Source organism: Phodopus roborovskii, unplaced genomic scaffold (assembly GCF_943737965.1).
Source record: "Phodopus roborovskii unplaced genomic scaffold, PHOROB, whole genome shotgun sequence".
Classification (NCBI taxonomy): Eukaryota; Metazoa; Chordata; class Mammalia; order Rodentia; family Cricetidae; genus Phodopus; species Phodopus roborovskii.
In genome coordinates, this window is record NW_026126413.1 from 2,948,200 (window position 1) to 2,969,680 (window position 21,481).

Consider the following 21,481-nt stretch of genomic DNA (forward strand, 5'->3'; position numbering starts at 1 on the left):
TTCTTCCAGCTCCTCTACTCCCCAAAATATAAAAAGTATAATTATGGAGTTTTTGAAATCTCACTAGCAGCCTAGCCAAGGAATGTCTTACAAGGCTGCTTTCATTAAAGGATGAAAAGATTTTTCTTCTTTACTATTCCGTTTTAACCACATAGTACAAGATATTTTCAAAATTAGTGTTTCAGTTAGTGATTCCTCCTGTTCATTAGCCAAGCTTACAAAAACCAAGGACAGAAACTCACTTCTTTCTTTTATTTATTTATTTTGGTTTTGTTTCTATAACCTTCTCATTTTATTTTTGTGATGATATGTTATTTAGATTTGAAACAAATTTGTTTTACATGTCAATCCCAGTTGCCTCACCCTACCCTCCCCAACCCGTTACCCAACCCCTTTCTGCTCCCCAAGGAGGGTGAGGCCTTCCATGGGGAGTCTTTAAAATTAAGAAATATCAGGAAAATACTTTAAAGTATGCCATATCATGTAGATCAGGGCTTAGGCCCTCCCCCATGTGTCTAGGCTGAGAGAGTATCCCTCTATGTGGAATGCGCTCCCAAAGTTCATTCATATACTAGGGATAAATACTGAAACTCACTTTCTAAATGACTGTGAGGTGTGAAGGTAACTATAATCAACTGAATATTTTTACCCTCATTTACTTTAGAACTCTGTAAATGTAGATAATTAGCATTGGGTATTACGCTAGTGTGATTATGATAGACAATGAGAGGGAGAGGAATGTCCTACTCCTTTGTACATAATTGTTTACCTAGTATTTTTTTATCATTCTAATAATAGTTATGGAAATAAAAGAAACTACTGGAAAAAAACAAACAAAAAAGACACAAAAAATATGACAAACGATGGTAATAATTTGAAATTATACATAACCTTTCATCTTGTTAGTAGGAGCCTTAATGTTCTTTGCGGTAACATTGCAAACAATTGCCTCCATACTTTATTCTGTACCGCTCTGTTAAACACAAAGTAATGTTCCGTATGTCATTAGGTGCTTTCTTAATTTAAAAAATATATTTATAGTGAAGATAAACATCAAGAGAAGAAATATAAAGTGTTAGAAATCCTTGAGGTAGGGACTTCACAATTATCCTTGCTTATGACTCTCTAGATATGAAATGATGCCAACTTTAAACTTGATCATACTAAAATATGTCCTGCAATATAATTGTTCTCTAATTTATTGAAGAAATGGTATACCTGTAAACTATGCAAAGTGGCAAAACACTGTGTGTGTGAGTATGACTGTGTATAGGTATACATGTTTAGGTTTGTGAGGACTTTTGTATACTACAGTGTTTGGAGGTAAAAGCACAACTTGTTGATTCTTGTATTCAACTCTATTTAAGACAGTTTTTTTAGTGTTCACTCATGCATGTGCCAGTCTTGCTAGCCCATAAGCCTTCATGAATTCTTCTGTTTGCCATACACATCGCACTAAAGGAGTGCTGTATGGGTCTATAGACTAAGAGTGAAATCATTGGTTTTTACTCTTATAATCATGCTTGAAAAGTAAGTGCTTTATTAATGGATATATATTTCCTTCCCAAACATGCACAAATATACACACACACATTGTGTACATACGTGTGTGAGTGTTTTAATTAATTTATTTATTATTTATTTATTTATAAGGGGAAGTGTATATGTTACCACATAGGTAAGGTCAGAGATCAAGTTGGCATCAATTATCTCCTTCATGCTATGGGTCCCAGTGGTCAAACTCAGGTCTTTAGGCTTGTTAGGAATCTTCACTACCCACTGAGTCATTTCATTTTGCCCCCATTCACACAGTAGCATGGTATGTGACCTGCATATAATTTACTTTAGAGTCTATAGCAAAAACAGAAGAAGGAGAGATTACAAAATGAATTTATCCGTATTACCATTTATTAATATGAATTTTGTGGACTGATGGCCAAATTCCTTATTATCGTTTCTATAGATTCTTCACTCTACTTAAATGTCCCCAAATTAGCATGTAACAATGCAATGATCTGGTAATAAATACACTTTGGAGGAGAGCAGGTAAGAGGTACAGGGTGTTCATCTAGAGGGAATAAGCATGTCTAGATAGTACTTCTCTTAATGGTGGAAATTAAGGAAAATACATATAAAAGCCTGTGATTGAGGTGAAAACGTATTCATAGTAGAGGATGAGATGTCACCTATTATTTGAGCCTTTATTAAATGATCCAGTTATGTATTTGAGTACCTCTACTGGCAGTCACTATGAATGATGCAAGGAATATGCCAGTCAGTCTATCAGTGAAGAATCAAATACAAGAAAGAAAAGTCATAAACAAGTATAATCTTAATGGAAATCATATATATATATATATATATATATACACATTTATATGTGGATATCAAAAAATTCATGCAAAGAAGGACATATAGGTGCATTTTTAAAGGTACAATATTGACTTAAGGACTTTTGTGTACTAGAATGGACAAAATTAATTGAGGTTAGAGGAAGAATGTGACCGGTAAAAGTGATAGACACTGATTAAAGGAAAATACCGTTTTCTGAGTAAAATTTATTCTAAAATAACTAGTATAACATTACTAAAAAGTAATAGTAAGCATCCAATAAGTGGATCCTTCCCTTCTGAATGTTTAATATTTATTAAAAATTTATTCAGGAGTATGAAGTAACGAGCTTTACAGATCATTTTCTTAGCATATGGAATTTAATATTAATTAAACTGAGCCATGTGAGAAACAGACCATGAGATCCTAAGCTGTGATCAAGCTATTCACAGTACTACATGATTACTGTAATTAATAACACTTATGTGTGTCTTGATTTCAAAATATTATTTTGTTCTTCTTGAAACGTTGTAAGGGAGGAACTCCTGAATCACTTGATACTGATTTAATCCCTTTGGCAAAATTGTTATCAGAGAATGAGAAAAGAGTAAAGCTAGGAGGGTTAGATACAGGTGTTTGAGGATGACTTAGCACAATACATACTATTTAAAGGCTGCATTGATTTGTTTGTGAAATAAACTTTATGAATACAAATTGTAGATGCTATAGTATATATTATAGATTATAATATGACTAAAGCAGATTAAAACATTTAATTTACTGTTGATGTTTTTGTGGCTACCTCTTCAAATTCTCTGTTGTATCTTGTTCATGCTGAATAAAACCTTGATAATCAGTAACAATCTTTGTTAAAATTACAGACTTTCAGGCAATATGGTTTAATATTATCATAATTTTGTAATGTTTTTTATTTTTTACATAATGCTTAACACAATTGGCTCTTCATATCTTTCCAATAGTACAACGAATCCTTGAGAGGACAAGCCCAGCACCATTTCTTTGTTACAAAAGACCACATGTAAGGAAATTTCCTGAAAACATACATACAAGTAATATTATTCATACTGAACAGGTTTTTTGTAAGTGTTTGTAAACACATACACATACAAGTGACATTATGTGGTTTGTGTGGTTATATATTAAAATACACATAAACATATGTATATGCACATACATGCACACATACAAGTGGCATTACACAGACTGAACATAAAATATATTTGTATGTGTGCACACAGATATATATTCATACAAATGATATTATATAGAATGAGTAGGTTGCATTTAGGAACCTATATATACAAACATATCTTTATACACAAGTAATATTAAACAGACTGGATTATATTTAAGAACCTATATGTACATACACACACACACACACACATATAAAAACAACAACATTTAATTCAAGAAGAGTCCATGATTTTAACAAGAGAAAGGAAGAGTTTATAGGTGGGGGGGAGGGGGAAGTTGGAGGAACGAAACAGAAGGAGGAAGTAATGTAATTATATTACTATCTCAAATAAGTAATAAAAAGAAATGTTCTAGTTTCAGATGGTAATTTTTTTTTTCTAATGCTACTCATAGATACTTATCTAAAACAAAATCTCTGCCTTTCAGTCAGGGTCACACTTAAATATACCCAATTTTATGATTTTGTTTTCAACATATCCTGCCTGTAGCCTTGTAAATCAGAAAAAGTGGACGGGAATTATTTTCTCACATGAGTTACTCATATGGGTGCCATGCAGAAGCAAAAGGGGGTGCTACACAGGAGGGAAGTCGGGGTTCAATTCAGTAGGTTACTTTAATCTCTGATATACAGTTGAGTAAATGACTTATCACCGAGTACTTCAGCAAACTTGCCAACAGCTAAAACAGCATCTTCATTCTAAATGTAGCATTGTTCAGATATTAAATTGGTTGGAAAATGTCCATCATATATATGCTTTACCAGTTGTAATCTGATTTGTCACAGTGTTAATGTGAGTCTTTTCTATGGGACCTTTATTTTCTTTCACTACAGGAAAAGTGCCTGCCAGACACAGACCTATTTAAAAAGGAGGTTATTTAATTAGTTATTTTTATTTCCTGCGAGGTTGGCAATATACTGTGGGGAATCATTTCATTTTCATTCATTACAGAAGGCATGGTTTATATTTCCCCCAGGCAAAGAGCTTTATCTGACAAGTTGAATGCTTTAGTGACAAAAATATCTGATGATGGATATGGTATTAAGGAGATGTCAAGTGACACACTGCTTTGAATCACTTTCCATAACTGTATGATTAATGGTTGTGCATATATGTGTATTTATAATTTTTATTAGTGAACATTTTGCATGGGAATATGAGTAGGTTTTTATCTCCATTTTTATTTCTCTGAGAAGAGGTGGGTGGATTTAAACTTGTCTGAACCCGTGGCATACATTAAACCTTGGGTCTCTAGGTATTTACAGTGAAGTCAATTTCACCCATCCATGCATTTTCATATCAGCTTTATTTAACTGCAGTAAAACAACACAAGTAAAACAATTCACTGAAGGCACACTGGCCGCAGTAGGCTTACTAGGTCCCTGCTCAGTATTGTTCCGACTTTTAGAACAAGTGTGTAAGTGAGTGACATCCACTCTGATACATAAATGATTAATCCCTTAGTACACATACTTTGGGGTGTATTGATGATATATAGATGTTTTAAAAAAACAAAGACACTAGATTCCAACTACAAGCCATCCTGGATTAATTGGTGTGAGATGTGACCTAACACTGGGACTTCTAAAGAGATTACCACATTAACCTAATGTGCAGCAAAACTGAAAACTGGAACTTTGGAATGTTAAGGAAACTCCCCAAGATCACATCAATGCTATGTGTTGCTGTAGAAACTCAAACCCAAACCTCTCTGACTCCTGAAGAGAAAATGACCAGTGAAGGAGGACAGACATTCTTCATGCACAAACATCTGCCTAGAGTATGCATTCTTGAAACTGAATTCCCTGTCATGCTCTCAGACCGAATTTCAGTGAAGGGCAATTAGTAGTAGAGAATTTGCCAAAACTCAATGAAGCACTTTACATACTTATAAGTTATCATTAATTAATTTATACTTAATTTTTACTTTGGTTTTCTTTTGACAAAATACTTTATGATATATTTGTATACTGTAAAAATCTCTAAAAATTAAAATGAGCATTTCCATTTGTGATTTAATGAAAAAATAAATTTTCTTACTGTTTCCTTTTTGTTTTTTTTTGTTTGTTTGTTTGTTTTTTTTTTTTTTTGACAGAGTCTCACTATGTAGCCCTGGCTGTCCTGGAACTCACTGTTCCAGGCTGGTCAAATTCACCAAGATCCACCTGCCTCTACCTCCCGAGTGCTGCTGCACCTGGCTAAAGAGGTAAATTTTCAAAGTACCATGTTTCCAATGATATTTTAGTGCAGCCTTGTGCGCACAATTTATAATTCACAGAGCTCATCTTTCACAGAGGAGTTGGGGAATTGAAGAAACTACTGAACCAATAATATATTTTCTTCCTCAAACACCGCTTGTCCTCTTGTTTCTCTTTCTCTCTGTATACTTAACAATTTTTTTTAATACTAAAAACAATGACTAGGTCTTTTGATGACTGAGCTATATGACTGTTTACAAATTTTAGACATTTTATAAAACTAAAACAACAAAACAAAAACAAACAAAAACAGAAGACTTTCTAAGAAAGCAAGTCACTTTTCCCAGTATTCGGGATTTTCCTGAAGTGAACATGATGCTTGTTGAATTTTGGATTAATTATGATATGTTTGCATCTTGACAGTCCTACTGGGTTTGTGGTATTTTTAAGCATATAAGGTGGTTAGCTGGCATTTGCAAGATGCAGTCTTCTAGATAAGACCTTCTTTTCTGTAATTCCATAATAAAAGAGACATAGATTTCTGGGTTCTTTTAAAGCACTTAAAGCCATGTGTGACTAATTCCAGAGGCTGAGGTAACAGGATCTGGAGTTGAAAGCTGTACTGGGAAAAAATAGAAAATGTTTCTCCAAGAACACAGCAAGCAAAAATGCAAAGAGAACAAAAGAGAGTACATGTGTTTATTATAATTATTTAATTTTTAAAATTGATGATATATATGCTCATAAAAGCATATTTATCTGTTTATTAATTAGATTGAATTATATAGCAATAATGTATTACACTACAATGTACAGAAAGTAACTATTTTATTCCATATGGACATTTTGTTGAATATATTTTATGCTCAGTTTCATTTGAGCAGCTGAGTATGTAAATTTGTTTTTAGGACCCAAAACGTATGCCTGTCTGCTGACACACAGGTGTCACTGGTTCACGCTCTAGCAATTACTCTGTCCAATAAACAGTGTTCAAAAAGGGCTAAATAGGGACACCACATAACACCCTGGTCTCCTTTTTTATTACAAATAATAAACTTGAAAAGTAGCAGAAGTTGTTATTTCAATTTCAACAGCCTCTTCTGTGTTGATCACACTGGTATGTGTCTCTGCTGAGTGAGAGTAAGTATATGAAAAGCTAGCCTCACCTTTAAAAATACTCTATTAAATTCCCCTAGAACATTCTTCACATAAAACTAGTAAAGCGCTCTCTGTTTTAGTAGCTTTACATTTATTATGCTCAAAACTCCACATTGAATTCTCCTCCTCCGGACTACAGAAGCCATTGTAAATTCAATATGTAAAACCTATCAGTACTGTCTTCTGTGGGTGTGCTCAAATTGTAGATGGATAGTGTAAAATTCACCTTCTGTCTCAGCTGCATAATGGAAAACCTGGATATAACTGTATGTGTGCATGTATTGTATGTATGCACGTACATATGTATGTATGTATATTTAATGCTTAAAATGAAAGAGAAAAATAGTACAATTGAGACTCTAAATTGCAGAGCCTGCATTTGTAAGGAGCTTGTGGTTTCCAACCTCTGCCTCCTTGCAAGGGTCTTGAGTGGAATCTCCAACAGTGAAGACAAAACAGCCTAGTTCTTTCTAGTTACCTGAACCAGTCCCAGTAACTCTCTCAAGTGTATAGGTAATAGTCAATTTTATTCCAAATTAATCTAACATTCCCTTACATTTTAGACTAGAATACAGGAAATAGATGTTTCTAGGATCTAAATGAACCAGTCATTACTTTCACATTTTCAGAACATCATCGTGTGTTCAGATGATGTTTTTTTTCCACAGTCCAGATTGAAAGCACATTGTGCTATCTTCCACAGCTTGTTTGACCTTTTGCATTTCATCTCACCTCCAGAATGTTGAGATACCAAGTGTGGCCTAAGATAGTATCTAGTATGAAGAAAAGTATAAAAATACTATACAAAATAAATAGAGCTGGCAATTAGATCTGGAACTATGATTTATCTCAGAAATAAAAATCACTGTATGGTTTGCAAGTAATATTGCTTTAAAACCAAGCTTCAAAGAAAACACTGTTCCCCCTGCCAACTTCTGGAACAACTACTCAGAGGCTTAATTTTACTTATAAATGCTTGGCCGATAGCTCAGGATTATTATTAGCTAGCTCTAACATTTAAATTAATCCATTTCTATTAATGTGAGTATTGCCATGTGGCTGTAGTGTCACAGGTCTGCTGGCATGTTGCTCCTTGGGTAGCTTGATGGTGTCTCCTGTGACTGTGCTCTTCAGTATCTCTGCTTGGATTTCCCACCTGACTCTATCATGCCTTTCCATAAGCCAAAGCAGCTTTATTTATAAACCAATGAGAGCAACACACACTCACAGTGTATAGAAAGACATTCCACATTGCTCTGATAAAATCATTTAAAATATATAAATTATGTATGGAAATATGTCTTCACCATGGGTGGAATATTTGCATCCAGCATTCATGCTGTCCAACACCTCTGTCTCCTTTACCATTTTATTTCTCCCTATAACATTGCTGACTCTATATTGTGCAGATATGTGTTTTGCAAGTAAGCAATAAATGTATGTATCTATATATCTTTGGGGTTTTTACTTCAATATTTTGACTATTGTGATTCTTGCTTGACCACACCATGCTGTTTGTTACCTTCACAACTGGAAAAAGATATGTAGTGTACTCTGAATGGAATCTGCAGGGCAAGTTACTGAAACTTTGCCTACCAGCAGGCTTGCTTTTAGCACCTGGAAAACCCATGCAGCACTTGTGTAAAACAAACAAAAAAAAATGTATCATAAGCAAACTGATAGCTGGGAATCCAGCATTGGACCGACTCAGATTCCCTGAACATGGGTCTTAGTTAGAAGGCCTGGGCTGTCTAAGGGACCTCTGAAAGTGGAATCAGGATGTATCCCTGGTGCATGAAAGGACTTTGGGAGCACATTCACCATGGAAGGATACTCCCTTAGCCTAGAGGCAGGAGGGAGGGCCTAGACCCTACTCCAAATGACTTGACAGATTTTGATAATCCATCCTGGAAGTCATCACCCTTCCTTGTGTAGTAGGTCTTCACTGTCTTGGTGCAGCACACTTCAGTGTGGTGGGATAATCACTTTTAGATTGTGAACTTATTTCTTTAAATTATCACAGTAAGAATACTGTCCACTGAATACTAGGGATCAAGGACTTTTCTTATTAAGTAACACCCAGCATGCCTCATGAATTTGCATGCAATTTAGCTTTGGGGGATATTAAAGGATAATTTCCTGCTATAATTTGATTTATTGATAGGCTTAAGTTTTTCCTGAATAAGACCAATTAATCACAACTGATAATATATCATAATTGACTGGAGATAAGGCAGGAGAGAAAAATATGTCCTCACTTTACAGTGAAAGTAGCTAGATAGCTAATAATTGAATCCATAGTACTATGCACCTTTCATTTAAGACTGGCATTTCCTCGTCCTCCAAGAGCTTATTCTTATATGTCTTCATGATACAAAATAAAAGAAAATATTATTTAAAGTTTTTGCCACCATTCAATACAGAGTGATAATATCTGTATTCAAAAGATCATTCCATTTAACAAAAACAAACAAACAAAAAAAAAAGAACAGGGAGTTATAAGTACAAATACTATGGTTGTTTTCACACACACACACACACACACACACACACACACACACACACACACACACTAGAAAATTTCCTGGTATTTCCAATATGTTAAAATAGTAAGGCACAACTCTTAATTAAATTGGAGGAATAGCTCCTAATGTCCCATATTATAGGACCATAGCATTGTTTATTATGAAAATAATAGCATATGCCAAAACAAAACAATCTATCGATACTAAGAAATTTTAACTTTATATAGAATCCATATAAGCATACTTTCTATATTTATTACTTTTTCTTATTTTACATATTGATCCCAGTTCCCTTCCCCTCCCATGCCCCCTGATACCCCCTCCTATACCATTCCATACCTACTACACAAGGAAGGGTGATGACTTCCAGGATGGATTATCAAAATCTGTCAAGTCATTTGGAGTAGGGTCTAGGCCCTCCTTCCTCCCTCTAGGCTAAGGGAGTATCCTTCCATGGTGAATGTGCTCCCAAAGTCCTTTCATGCACCAGGGATACATCCTGATTCCACTTTCAGAGGTCCCTTAGACAGCCCAGGCCTTCTAACTAAGACCCATGTTCAGGGAATCTGAGTCGGTCCAATGCTGGATTCCCAGCTATCAGTCTGAGGGTCCATGAACACCCCCTTGTTCAGGTCAGCTGTCTCTATGGGTTTCTGTAACCTGGTCTTGACCCCATATTTTTTATCACTATTCCCTCTCTGCAAATGGATTCCAGGAGTTTGGCTCAATGATTAGCTGTGGGTGTCTGCTTCTGTTTCCATCAGCTACTAGATAAGGGCTCCATGATGGTACATAAGTTAGTTATCCATCTTATTATCAGGAAAGGGCATTTAAGGTAGCCTCTCCACTGTTGCTCAGGTTGTTAGTTGGAATCATTTTTGTGGGTATCTGGGCATTTCTTTAGAGTCAGTTTTCTCTTCAAACCTATAATGGTTCCCTCTATTATGGCATCTCCTGTTTTATTTTTCTCTATATTTCCCCCAACTCAATCTTCTCCTTTCCTCCCCTTCTCTTTCTCCTAACTCCCTCTCCACTCATTGCCCCCCCCACTCCCAATATGCTCAGGAGATCTTGTTCCATTCCCCTCCTGTGAGGGAACTAGTATGCTTTCTTACCAATTTAAGGGCAGATCATAAGACAAGTCAATGAAAATAAATACTAGCGATAAATAAAAGCTGTGGTACAAGTAGCACAGCAGGAAGCTTCCATTTGAATCAGCATTAATTTCTGCAGACCTGGAGGTCAGCAGTAATCTCTATGCCAGTCCTCCTGCTCAGCACAATCGGTATGCCATGCTAAGCACAGAAGAGGACTTGCTGGTTCCAAAGATGAGATGCTCGCTCAGAGGAAGAAGGGACTGGAGATGCTTAAAAGAGATTGGTTTCTTACACGGCTTTAATTTGAAATCCTTTCATTCTAAAGATTTCTGAATATTGAGATAGAGCAAATGAAAGCGGTACATCCCTTTTACAATTCAGCCGTGCATCTCACTTATTTGAAAGGCTTAATCAGCACACTTAGAGGCAAGATGTGAGACATCTTGAGCGTGCAAGGCTTGTCAGCTGCAAGATCAATAAAATTTAGAAAGAAATGTAGATAGAATTTTTTGCCACACTCCAGAGAATGCATCTGCAAAGTGAGAAGGACTTCACTCTAAAGCTATTCTGTGCATATTTGGACCGTACTCTGGAGAGAACACTTGAGGCTTGGCCCCAGTTGGCCCAGCTGCTCTTGTTTCAACCTGCCAGGTGACATCATTCTGTTGCTCAGTGTTAATCTGAACATAGGCCTCAGGGTCAGGAGGCATTTTCAGTCTGTTCTGACAACCAGGATTGTAGTTCTTTTAAGTGGCTAAGTAAATGATGCCCCAAAGCCTGAGGTCTTCACCGTTGAATGGACTCATTAATTTAAGCACACTGTCTTATCTGGCCAAAGCAAGCACAGGACAAGGTTGTATAAACAGAACCTCATGCCAGCAAATACAGACTACTGCTTACACTGTTATAGCTTACATTTAGCTGCAGAATTCAGGGCCGATCACACTGCCACTGCACCTACTATAGAGGTCCTGACTTGGTATTCCACAAACCAGTGGCAATGCTCTGTGGTAGCCTATTGAAAAAGAGATGCTCCTATTATTTGCCTCACTGAAGCTCTCCTCCTCACTGAAGGTATCAAGAATTTTTAGAGAAGGCATCTAAACTCTTTAAATATAAATGAAAATGAGTTAATTTTAAGAGTTACATGAATAAAACTTTGCAATGATTCCTGAACTTTACTCATTGCTTTTAGAAGTCAGTATCTTCTCTTTTTAAAGTATGCTAAGTTTGAAGTTTATTTTTAGATACAGTGAGATACAATGCCTGCTTGCAAAATTTCGCTCCCACCTGTTGGTGCAAAAGACAGGAAGACATAATAAAGATGGTGGTTTTCTGAGGATCAGGGACATACTTGAGTGTCAAAGCAGACTTTCCCCTTCAATAATGTCCCTGAAACCTGGGTAATAGGAGAGTGGGTCATTGGGGTGAGCAGGTGAGACAAAGTGGGCTGGTTCTACAGTGTTCATATCAGCAACAATAATGAGTTCTGATAAATGTCACTAGGGGAATTAGGCTTAATGTCGTTCTTTGTTAAAGACAACATGGTTTCCTATCTATTAAAGACTGCACTACCTTTGGTATGTGTAACTTTTGAGAGTCAGATATCCAATTTCCCTCCTCCACCCTACTGCAAATCATTACTAGCTCTACCAATATTTTTCTTTTGAAGATTTCTTAACTCTTCCTCTTTGCTAATCGTCTTTAGATATTCATTGTTTTCTTCACTGGGTCAATTACTATTTCTATTCGGTTATAATTTTGTCCTCTATAATAAATGTATCCTTAAAGTATATGAAATAATTTACATTACATAAGAATGTAGCCACAATTAGAAGATTTAAAAAACTATCACAAACATAAGCAAGCTCTTCGTCAGAACTTTTTACTATATCTCTATTTTGTCCCACCAGCTCATAACCCCTCCTGCAAATCTGTGCTGGTCTAGTGAAGTTAAGCTCCTATTCCCTCATAATGTCAATCTATCTATCTCCTTCCCTTCACTTCCATGTTAGAGCCTATTATTTTCTAGAATTCCTTCATCAAACTCTAGATTGGGTTACAAGTCTTTCTCCCAACAATTTTGTACATTCAGCACAGCTTCATAATATGTAACATAAAATGATACTTTTAATCTCCTCTATGGAACCAAACCTTCTGAGACCAACATGAGTGTAAAAGACACCATAATGTCTTGCACTTCCTCTCTTTCAGTCATTGAATTTAGAGTCACCTTACAGAAAGTCCCCCTCTGGTCATATAACTCACTGTAAATGAGACTCATAACTCTTACTTTTTTTTCTTCATGTGGAGGGGATCTTTGTGTATCAATTAAGATAATCAGAACAGTCCCCCAAGTGAGGGTCTCTACTCAGGTCATTGTAATTTGCGGAAAGTTGACATTCAAACCAACCATCATAGCTATTCATATTAAATAAGCAGTGTTTAGGCCACTGGCAGTCTCCATTTAACATTTTGGAGCCTTAGGGGATGCCAGCACATTGTAGTCTCAGGTGGACACACTCTACTTTCATACCTCATTCCTTTCTCTACCTTGCTGTCATTCTTTTCCACTTACTGTTCCAATTCAACTCAGTTGGTGAGCACCTTCATATCCAGAAGCCCCTAGAAATATTCTTCACCTTCCCACGTATACTCTTCCTGGGGAAAGAGATTTCCCCAAATAAAGCAACAGCCAAAAACATACATTCAGTCTCTGAAGAGACACTCTACGTTTCACATCCACTTTTATAGGATTAACTTCCATTTCCCAGTCCTCAGTAATAAACCATGTGGTATCCTTTTTCTTCTTTATTACACTGAAAATCATGTGTGAATACTCAGGGGATGTGATTTTCAAACATATAGTTCTCATTCTGCAAGGGATTTAACAACTATTACTGCATATTTCTTCTCTCATTTGCTAATAGTGTTGTTATGCATCCCCATAATTTATTTATTTTATACATCTTGCCATGAATTACTTAAGGTCTCTTAATGCTAGGTCTATAGACCTTTGCATTTTGAATTGTAACATCTTCCTTTATCATGCTCTTTATTTACAAATAAAAAGAAATCACACTTTCTTTTAGTGTCTATGCAATTGGTAAATTGATTGTTATCATAAAAAACACGGGGGTTGGAGAGACGGCTCAGCAATTAAGAACAAAGGCTGGGCTGAGCAGTGGTGGCACATGTCTTTAATCCCAATATCACTCAGAGGCAGAGGCAGGTGGATTTTTGTGAGACCAGCCTGCTGCTCTATAGAGCAAATTTCAGGACAGCCAGGGCTATACAGTGGAACCCTGTCTCAAAAATCAAAAAATAAATAAATAAAAGGTTAAATAAATAAATAAACGAATAAATAAATAAATAACACAGGCTGTTCTTAAAGAGTCTATTCCCAGCACCTAAATAGTAGCTCAAAACCATCTGTATTGCCAGTTCTTGTAGATTTGATGCCCACTTCCTGATTCTGTAGGCAACAGGCACATGGCACACATGATCCACAGAAAATACACAGGCAAAACATCATACACATAAAATAAATTATATTTTTAAAAATTAAAAAAAATAACTGAGGATAATTAGCATGTAGGATGTAAGATTTTATATTTGAAATCAGGCTTCATTGAATAATCTCTCACAGTTGAGCTTAAGATGCTTGGCTTGTCTGCTGTATGTAAGTGAGAGAGTCGATAGGTAAATGTTGTAAAAGCTTGCCTGAAGAAAAGCAGTGACTTGGATTTGAGGAGTGGTAAAATCAATGCCTGTAAACTAGACAACATAAAAACTAGGTTCCTCATTAAAAATAATTAATAGGCATAAAATCTCTATAAATATATCGTATGAGAACTGTTTTTATATTGTTTTGATTTTACTGTGAAATGAATGGCTGTGTGTGACTAATGAGAGCTTGGCATAGGTTGGAAGTCTTACAGTACACAAATTTTAAAAATAATATACTCTATATCACTCCACTAAAAAAATGTAGTATAAATCACCATGGACTCTGCCAGCTTCATCCAGAGACCCCTTGCATCTAGATGCTAGGTGTCCCAACAGCCTTTTATCTGCGTCTGCCAACTGCAGGCCATTCCCAGTGTAAAAAAAAGGAATATTTTTCATGTTCTGTTTGGTTATATGAGACAGGTTCACATACAGCCCAGGATGACCTGAAATTCACTTTGCAGCTTGATACATAAAAATATCCTTGAACTTTTGACCCTTCTTTCTCTATCCTCCTGTGCTTTGCTTCATGTTAATGCATCACCATGTGGTGCTGTTTATATGGGACAGGAATGAGACTTCCAGCTTTCTTCATTATACATCAGCACAAATGTTCTAGATTCTACATTCTTAGTCCCAGAAGAGTTTCTTTCTACCACAGCATCTACTCTTCCACTCTTTGGTTGGTACAAGCCAGGTGACACTGAGGATTATGTACATATAAAATTTCACAGGTACATTTCCAGATGGCCCTATTGTCTGTGAGCTTGTATATAATTATGATAGAGAGAAATTTGCCTTCAATTTTGCAATCTTTGAGCATCCAAAACATGAAGAAGTAATTCCCCTATATATGTCAGTTTCTAGTAAAGACTGAGTTGACCAATAGTGGTTAACACAGATTTCGTGAATTATCAGCACCTATGTTTTATGAAGCTTAAAGGAGAATTTCATACAATAAGGAGAATTTCTTTGAGTTACCTTGACACACATGTAAAAAAACCTCATAGTCTGTGTACTAAAACCTGTAGGATCTACTCTTAATTTATACTAGTTGAACTCTTTCATACAGAAGTTTGAAAATTAAAGCAAAAAAAGATAGCAACAAAGTGAACATCATCCACTTGTATTCAGCTTTTGACATTGTGAAAGTTAATAGCCAGTAGCTTCTGTTGTGTTCCCTAAGAAAAATAAATGGGTAGTATAAGGTAAAACCTACAATGATCTACTGAACAGTGTAGTTGAAAATCTAGTCTTTTTTCAAAGTACTGAAAACAACATAAGGTATTTAGATGTGCATCCCTAAATGCCATCCAGTTCTTGCTAAAGAAGCCATGTAGTGTAATTGATCAAGCTAGGCTCCACAGGACTATCAATCTATTCAGTGATCTAAAATAAACAGTCTGCAGTCAATGGCCTCAATGCTTTTAACATCTTTGTATCAAACATTAACAAAGAGCAGACAAGGGTCCTTGAAATTCTTCTAATGGTGATAATCTTTTTAATTACATTTATTTTTTTGAGATGTAATATAATTATGTCATTCCCTATTTTGCTTTCCTCCATCAAAACCCCGCCATGTGCCCCTGCTTGTTCTCTTCCAAATGCATAGCTTCTCTTTTCATTAATAATTGTTATATACACAAATGTTTGTATTCTTGTACATTCCTGAAAAACATAGGTGCAATCTTCACCCTTTACACAAAGAACTATAGACAAGTAATCATGATATTCATAAAAAAAAAAAATCCAGGCTTCTGCACTTTTATAATCTAATCATGAGTAAGTGAATCATGGAAGTTTAATAGACTTTTATTGATTCTGTAAACTTCTTAAGGCTTAAAATGTAAAAGAAAAATTAGAGTCCAAAGTATTAGCATTTGAGCTTTTCAATATGAAGTATTTAAGATTATGAGAATTATTTTGGAGATCAACTCTCTGTCAGATGTGGGGTTGGTGCATATCTTTTCCCTCTCTGTGGGTTGCCATTTTGTCGAGTTGATTGTGTTCTTTACATTACAGAAGCTTCTCAGTTTCAGGAGGTCCCATTTAGTAATTGTCCATCTCAGTGTCGGTGCTACAGGTGTTATGTTCAGGAAGCAGTCTCCTGTACCTGCAAAGGATCATCAGCCTACAATCCACACTGCCAGAGAAGCTAGGTAACAAGGAAAAACCTAATAGAGACATACATAGTCCCCCACAGAAGAGAAAAGTGAACAAGATCTCCTGACCAAATTGGGAGCAGGGAGGGTAGAGGGACTTAGGAGATAGTGAAGGAGAGAAGAAAAGAACATTAGTGTGCAGGAAGATTGAATCAGGGAGAGAATAGAGGAGAGCAAGAAAAGAGATACCATAATGTAGAGAGATCCATTATACGTTTAAAGAGAAATCTGACCCGAGGCTTACAAGAATGACCCCAGCTAACAATTTGAGCAACAGTGGGGAGGCTACCTTAAATACCCTTCCCTGCTAATGAGACTGGCGACTGCCTTATATGCCATTCTGGAGCTTTCATCCAGTAGTTAAATGAAGCAGAAGCAGATACCCACATCTAAACACTGAGCAGAACTCCTGGAATCCAGTTGCAGAAAGGGAAAAGAAGTTAGCAAAGGTGTCAAGACAGGCAAAATCCACAGAAACAGCTGACCTGATCAATGGGGAGCTCATGGACCCCAGGCTGATAGCTGGAAAACCAGCATAGAACCGACTCAGAACCCCTGAACATGGGTCTCAGTTAGAAGGCCTGGGCAGTCTAAGTGACCTCTGCCAGTAGAACCAGGCTATATCCCTAGGGTAGGAACAGACATCAGGTGTCCATTCCCCATGGAGGATACTCCTTTAGTCTAGAGACATGGGGGATGTCCTAGGCCCTACCCCAAATGACTTGGCAGATTTTGATGGTCGCTCATGGAAGGGAAGGCCTCATCCTCCCTGGGGAATGAATGGGAGTTAGGATAGAGGGGTCTGTGTGGGGCATGGGAGGGAAAGGGAACTGGGATCAATATGTAAAAATAGAAAAAATATTTATAAAAAAATATGAGAATTAGTTTATTATGCAGTTCCTAAATTGTAATTTTAAATGTAAATGACTTCATAATAAGATGTTATTTTTAGAAGTGATAAACAGGCCAAATGCACATTTGAAAAGAGCATATTATCAATATATAACTATTCAAAAGAATGTCTTCAATTTTTAATTACAAAGAAGCCATTTTACTATGTTAACCTTCTGTGTCTTCAAAGAATATGATGAAATAATTACTTATACATATTTCTTTCTTTAAAGTTTTAAAATCATTCAAGTGTTCATAATTTTCAAAGAGCTATAATCTAAAGAGCATGTATTAGAAATAAGAAACATGCCTATGTCAAAGCAAACAGTGACCAATAAGAACCAAAATGATTAAATTCAATTAAATATAATTAATAAAGTAATTAAATTAATTAAAACTTAAAGTAGCTTGGTAGTAATAACCAATCAAAATGATTTTTATGTATTGACATTTAATAAGGGCATTTATTTCTATTCACAGTGTTAGTAATTCATATATTTATAATAGATATCATAATAGAATTATTATTGATTAGCCAAATCTGCATCATAAAAATTCAACATATGGAATGTTAATGAAATTTAAAGTCAGTTACTACCTATTACTATGTTATATTACTAGTATTGAATCTTTAAAACTAAATTTAAAATAAATGAAGTTTTATAAACTGCATAATGTATATTTATAATATAACTGTATATGACTTTGACTTCAATACTATTTTTCAGAATTAAACATATTTCATTTGTAAGAGCATATGATCTTAATCTATGCTTTAATCTTAGCAACTAAAATTACTTTGTTAAGAATGTTAGCTGACTTCCTTGAATCCAGTCATAGAGAGGGAGGAATGATAATATGAGTAAATGAGTAATGAGTAATATGAGTAAATGATAAAATGAGTAATATGATGGGGAAATCCACAGAAATATCCGACCTGAGCAAGTGGGAGCTCGGATTCTGGATGTCAGCTGGGGAACCTGCATAAGACTGAACTAGGTCCTCTGAACGTGAGTGACATTGGATAGCGTGCGCTATTTTTAGGACCTTTAGCTTCAGAGTCATTATTTATGCCAAGTGCATAAACTGGCTTTTTGGAGCCCATCCCCTAAGGAAAGATACTTTGCCTAGTCTAGTACAGGAGAAAGGGCTCTTGTCCTGCCTCAAGTGATATGACAGACATTTTAGATTTTCCCATGAGAAATTTTACCTTCTCTGAAGAGTGATGGGGGTGGGGTGGGGGAAGTTTGTGGGGGAGTAGAAAGACAGGACAGGAGGGAAGGGTAATTGGGATTGGTAAAAATAAGATAGTTTTAAAAATAACAAAGTAACAATAAAAAAAAGAATGTTTTAACTTACCATTACACATTTGTAAAAATTGATAGGTGCTTAAATTTTAAATACACAAACTAAACATGCAGAATTGTAAAATTTCAATAAAATATTTCGGATAACATTTTAAGTTCATTGAATATTGTAAGTATGAAAATGTCTAACATGCTGGTTCATAGTTAAATATTCTTTGAATAAAAGAATTTTAAATATAACTTTTTTGGCAATTTAGATGCCATAGGTAACTATTATGCTATAAATTTCAACAAATTATATATTGATATTTTATGAAGCATAACTGATTTAATACAAAATTAAAGTTTGAATGTTTATAGGAGTGAAAAACACTAACACAATAATTTTGATTCAAAAGTCATCATTTTATTGTTATGAAAAAATTACCAAATTATATCTCTGAAAGATTAAAGACTCCTGAGTATTACTAATTTATGTCAATATGAAATGTGAAATAGGATTAATTCTGTTTCTTGTATAAAATATAGGAATTGTAAAAGAAGTAGCTTTTGCTGATGTTGTTGTTTTGCTGCAGCGACTACAGTGAAGATTGAACCACAAAACTCAACAAAATCCACGTGGAGTTTATTAGGGATGGGGCAAGGGGATAGGGAAGTTGGTGTTTGTAGACCAGGATAGGAAGGGAAGGTAAGGGAGGGTGGATGGTGCTTGCTTAAAAGGGAAAGCTTGCACATGCATATAGAGTCCTTATTATGCAACAATGCAATGTGTGATACAGCCATATAAGGCATGAGGTAGCCATGCAACACAGGGCTCTTGAGCATGCTAAATATCTACTTGAATGTTGGTTGTTAGTTGACAGGAAGCAGGTTCAGCATAATGCCAGGATATCAACAGATATATCTCTAAATTTAAGACAACACATCTGCACAAATCTAAATAATATAGAAGCTGAGATTCTGAGAAGCCATTTCAAAATACAGTGAGTGTACAGTGTCACAACTACCGGTCACTATTTGCAAATGTAGCAACACATCTGCCAGCTGGGAAGGGCTGACATAGTATACGGTACAAATAATTTCACTGAATGCTTTTGCTGTAAGACTGCCATCCTTACGATTTCTGATACAATTACACATTTTTCATGGCTTCTTTCCAGAATGTTCTGGGCCATTGGGAATCGAAGGTGGGATCATATCAAATCAGCAGATCACAGCCTCATCTACCCACCGAGCTCTTTTTGGACTCCAGAAGTGGTATCCCTACTATGCTCGGCTGAATAAGAAGGGACTCATAAATGCCTGGACAGCTGCTGAAAATGACAGATGGCCATGGATTCAGGTAATGGAGGGATTGAACAGAGCTACTTCCCAAATGATCAGAATCAGTTATGGAAGTAGATTGCAAAGACACTGGTGTGATTCTTCCTTATGTTCAAAATTTAATTTATTTTATGATCAAAATGGCTGCAAGATCTAAAAAACATGGAAAACATGCACATTCTCTGAAAATGTGAGAACAGAATTAATATGGAAGCATTCTTAGACATAAATGCACTGCTTTAAGTTGTATTAAAAAAAGGTCTCATTCATCATTTACCTATGTTTATTCATACAGTGTTAACATTTAGCAACAGATTACAAAAATGATTTCACTATGTAGTCTTTGTGAGAAATAATTTTCCATGTGAAAATATAAAATGTACATCAGGTCATGATAATATCCAACTGTCTGCAGCACTCTTTGCATAAATAGAGAAATTTTGAGTGTTCTTAGGGGCTTTATTACATATCAGCTCTATAAAGAAGTTGGAAAACTTCATAGTCTAAAAATAAAACAATATGAATATGGGGTAATCTTCACATTGTAGAAATATTCAAAATGGGTATATAAAATGGGTATATAATTACAAGTAGATATATAATTCTTTCTTTTTTCTTTTTTCTTTTTTTTTCTTTCTTTGAATCTGGATCACAGTTCTCCTGCCTCTTCTCCCTTTCTCTTTCTATTCAGAATGGTGCAGGCCTCCCATTGCTGTCAATAAAACATGGCATATCAATTTTCAGTAAAACTAAGTACATCTCCTCCTATGTACTAATGCCAAACAAGGCAACCCAGTATAAGGAATAGGATCCCAAAAGCTAGCAAAGAGTTAGAGCCAGCTTATATTTCCACAGTTAGGAGTTCCACAGGAAGACCAAGCTCTACAACTGTAACATATATGCAGAGGACCTAGATTGGTCCCATGCAGGCTCTCTGGTTGTAGTTTCAGTCTCTGTGAGCCCCTTTGAGCCCAGGTTAGTTGATACTGTGGGTTTTCTTGTGATGTCCTTAACCCCTCTGGCTTCTATAATCCTTCCTCTTTCTCTTCAGCAGAATTCCCTGAGATTCATACTGTCTTTTATTTTCATCACAGTTAATGTTAGAACTTGAGAAAACAACAATGTATTGAGATATTAAGAGCTTTGCCAGAGATGAAGTATCATAGTAACCCTGACATCTCATATTCTTTCCATTTAAACTTTCTGAGCACACAAGTGAATGCGTAAATTAGTTGCAATAGGAAGACAGAAAAGATGAACAAAATTTATTAATGTGAAATATTATACCTCTGTTCATGTGGTACCTTAATGCAATCACTGTCTACCAAGTCATTAATAGCACATACCAATTGCAGAAATGTCCATTATAGTGAGGGATCAAAGCAGTCATGTTGAAATGACATGGGTCAGGAAACTGAAACAAGGCAATATTTCAAGATAGTTTTCACTGACCTAGACTCTTAGGAAACAACATAATCAAGGATACTCATAAGAATCTAGCAAATACTATATAGTATTTGCTCCAGTGTTACTGGAGGAATGT

At 35.7% G+C, this 21,481-nt stretch overlaps 1 protein-coding gene across 1 annotated transcript in view; it reads left to right on the plus strand.

Annotated features, from left to right (window-relative positions):
- Edil3 (EGF like repeats and discoidin domains 3) overlaps nt 1-21,481 on the plus strand; it is a 280,901-nt gene that overhangs the window by 108,038 nt on the left and 151,382 nt on the right. Inside the window, exon 5 of the mRNA XM_051182916.1 lies at nt 19,776-19,957. Coding sequence (XP_051038873.1) covers nt 19,776-19,957 — 182 coding nt within the window. The remainder of the gene's footprint in view (nt 1-19,775; nt 19,958-21,481) is intronic.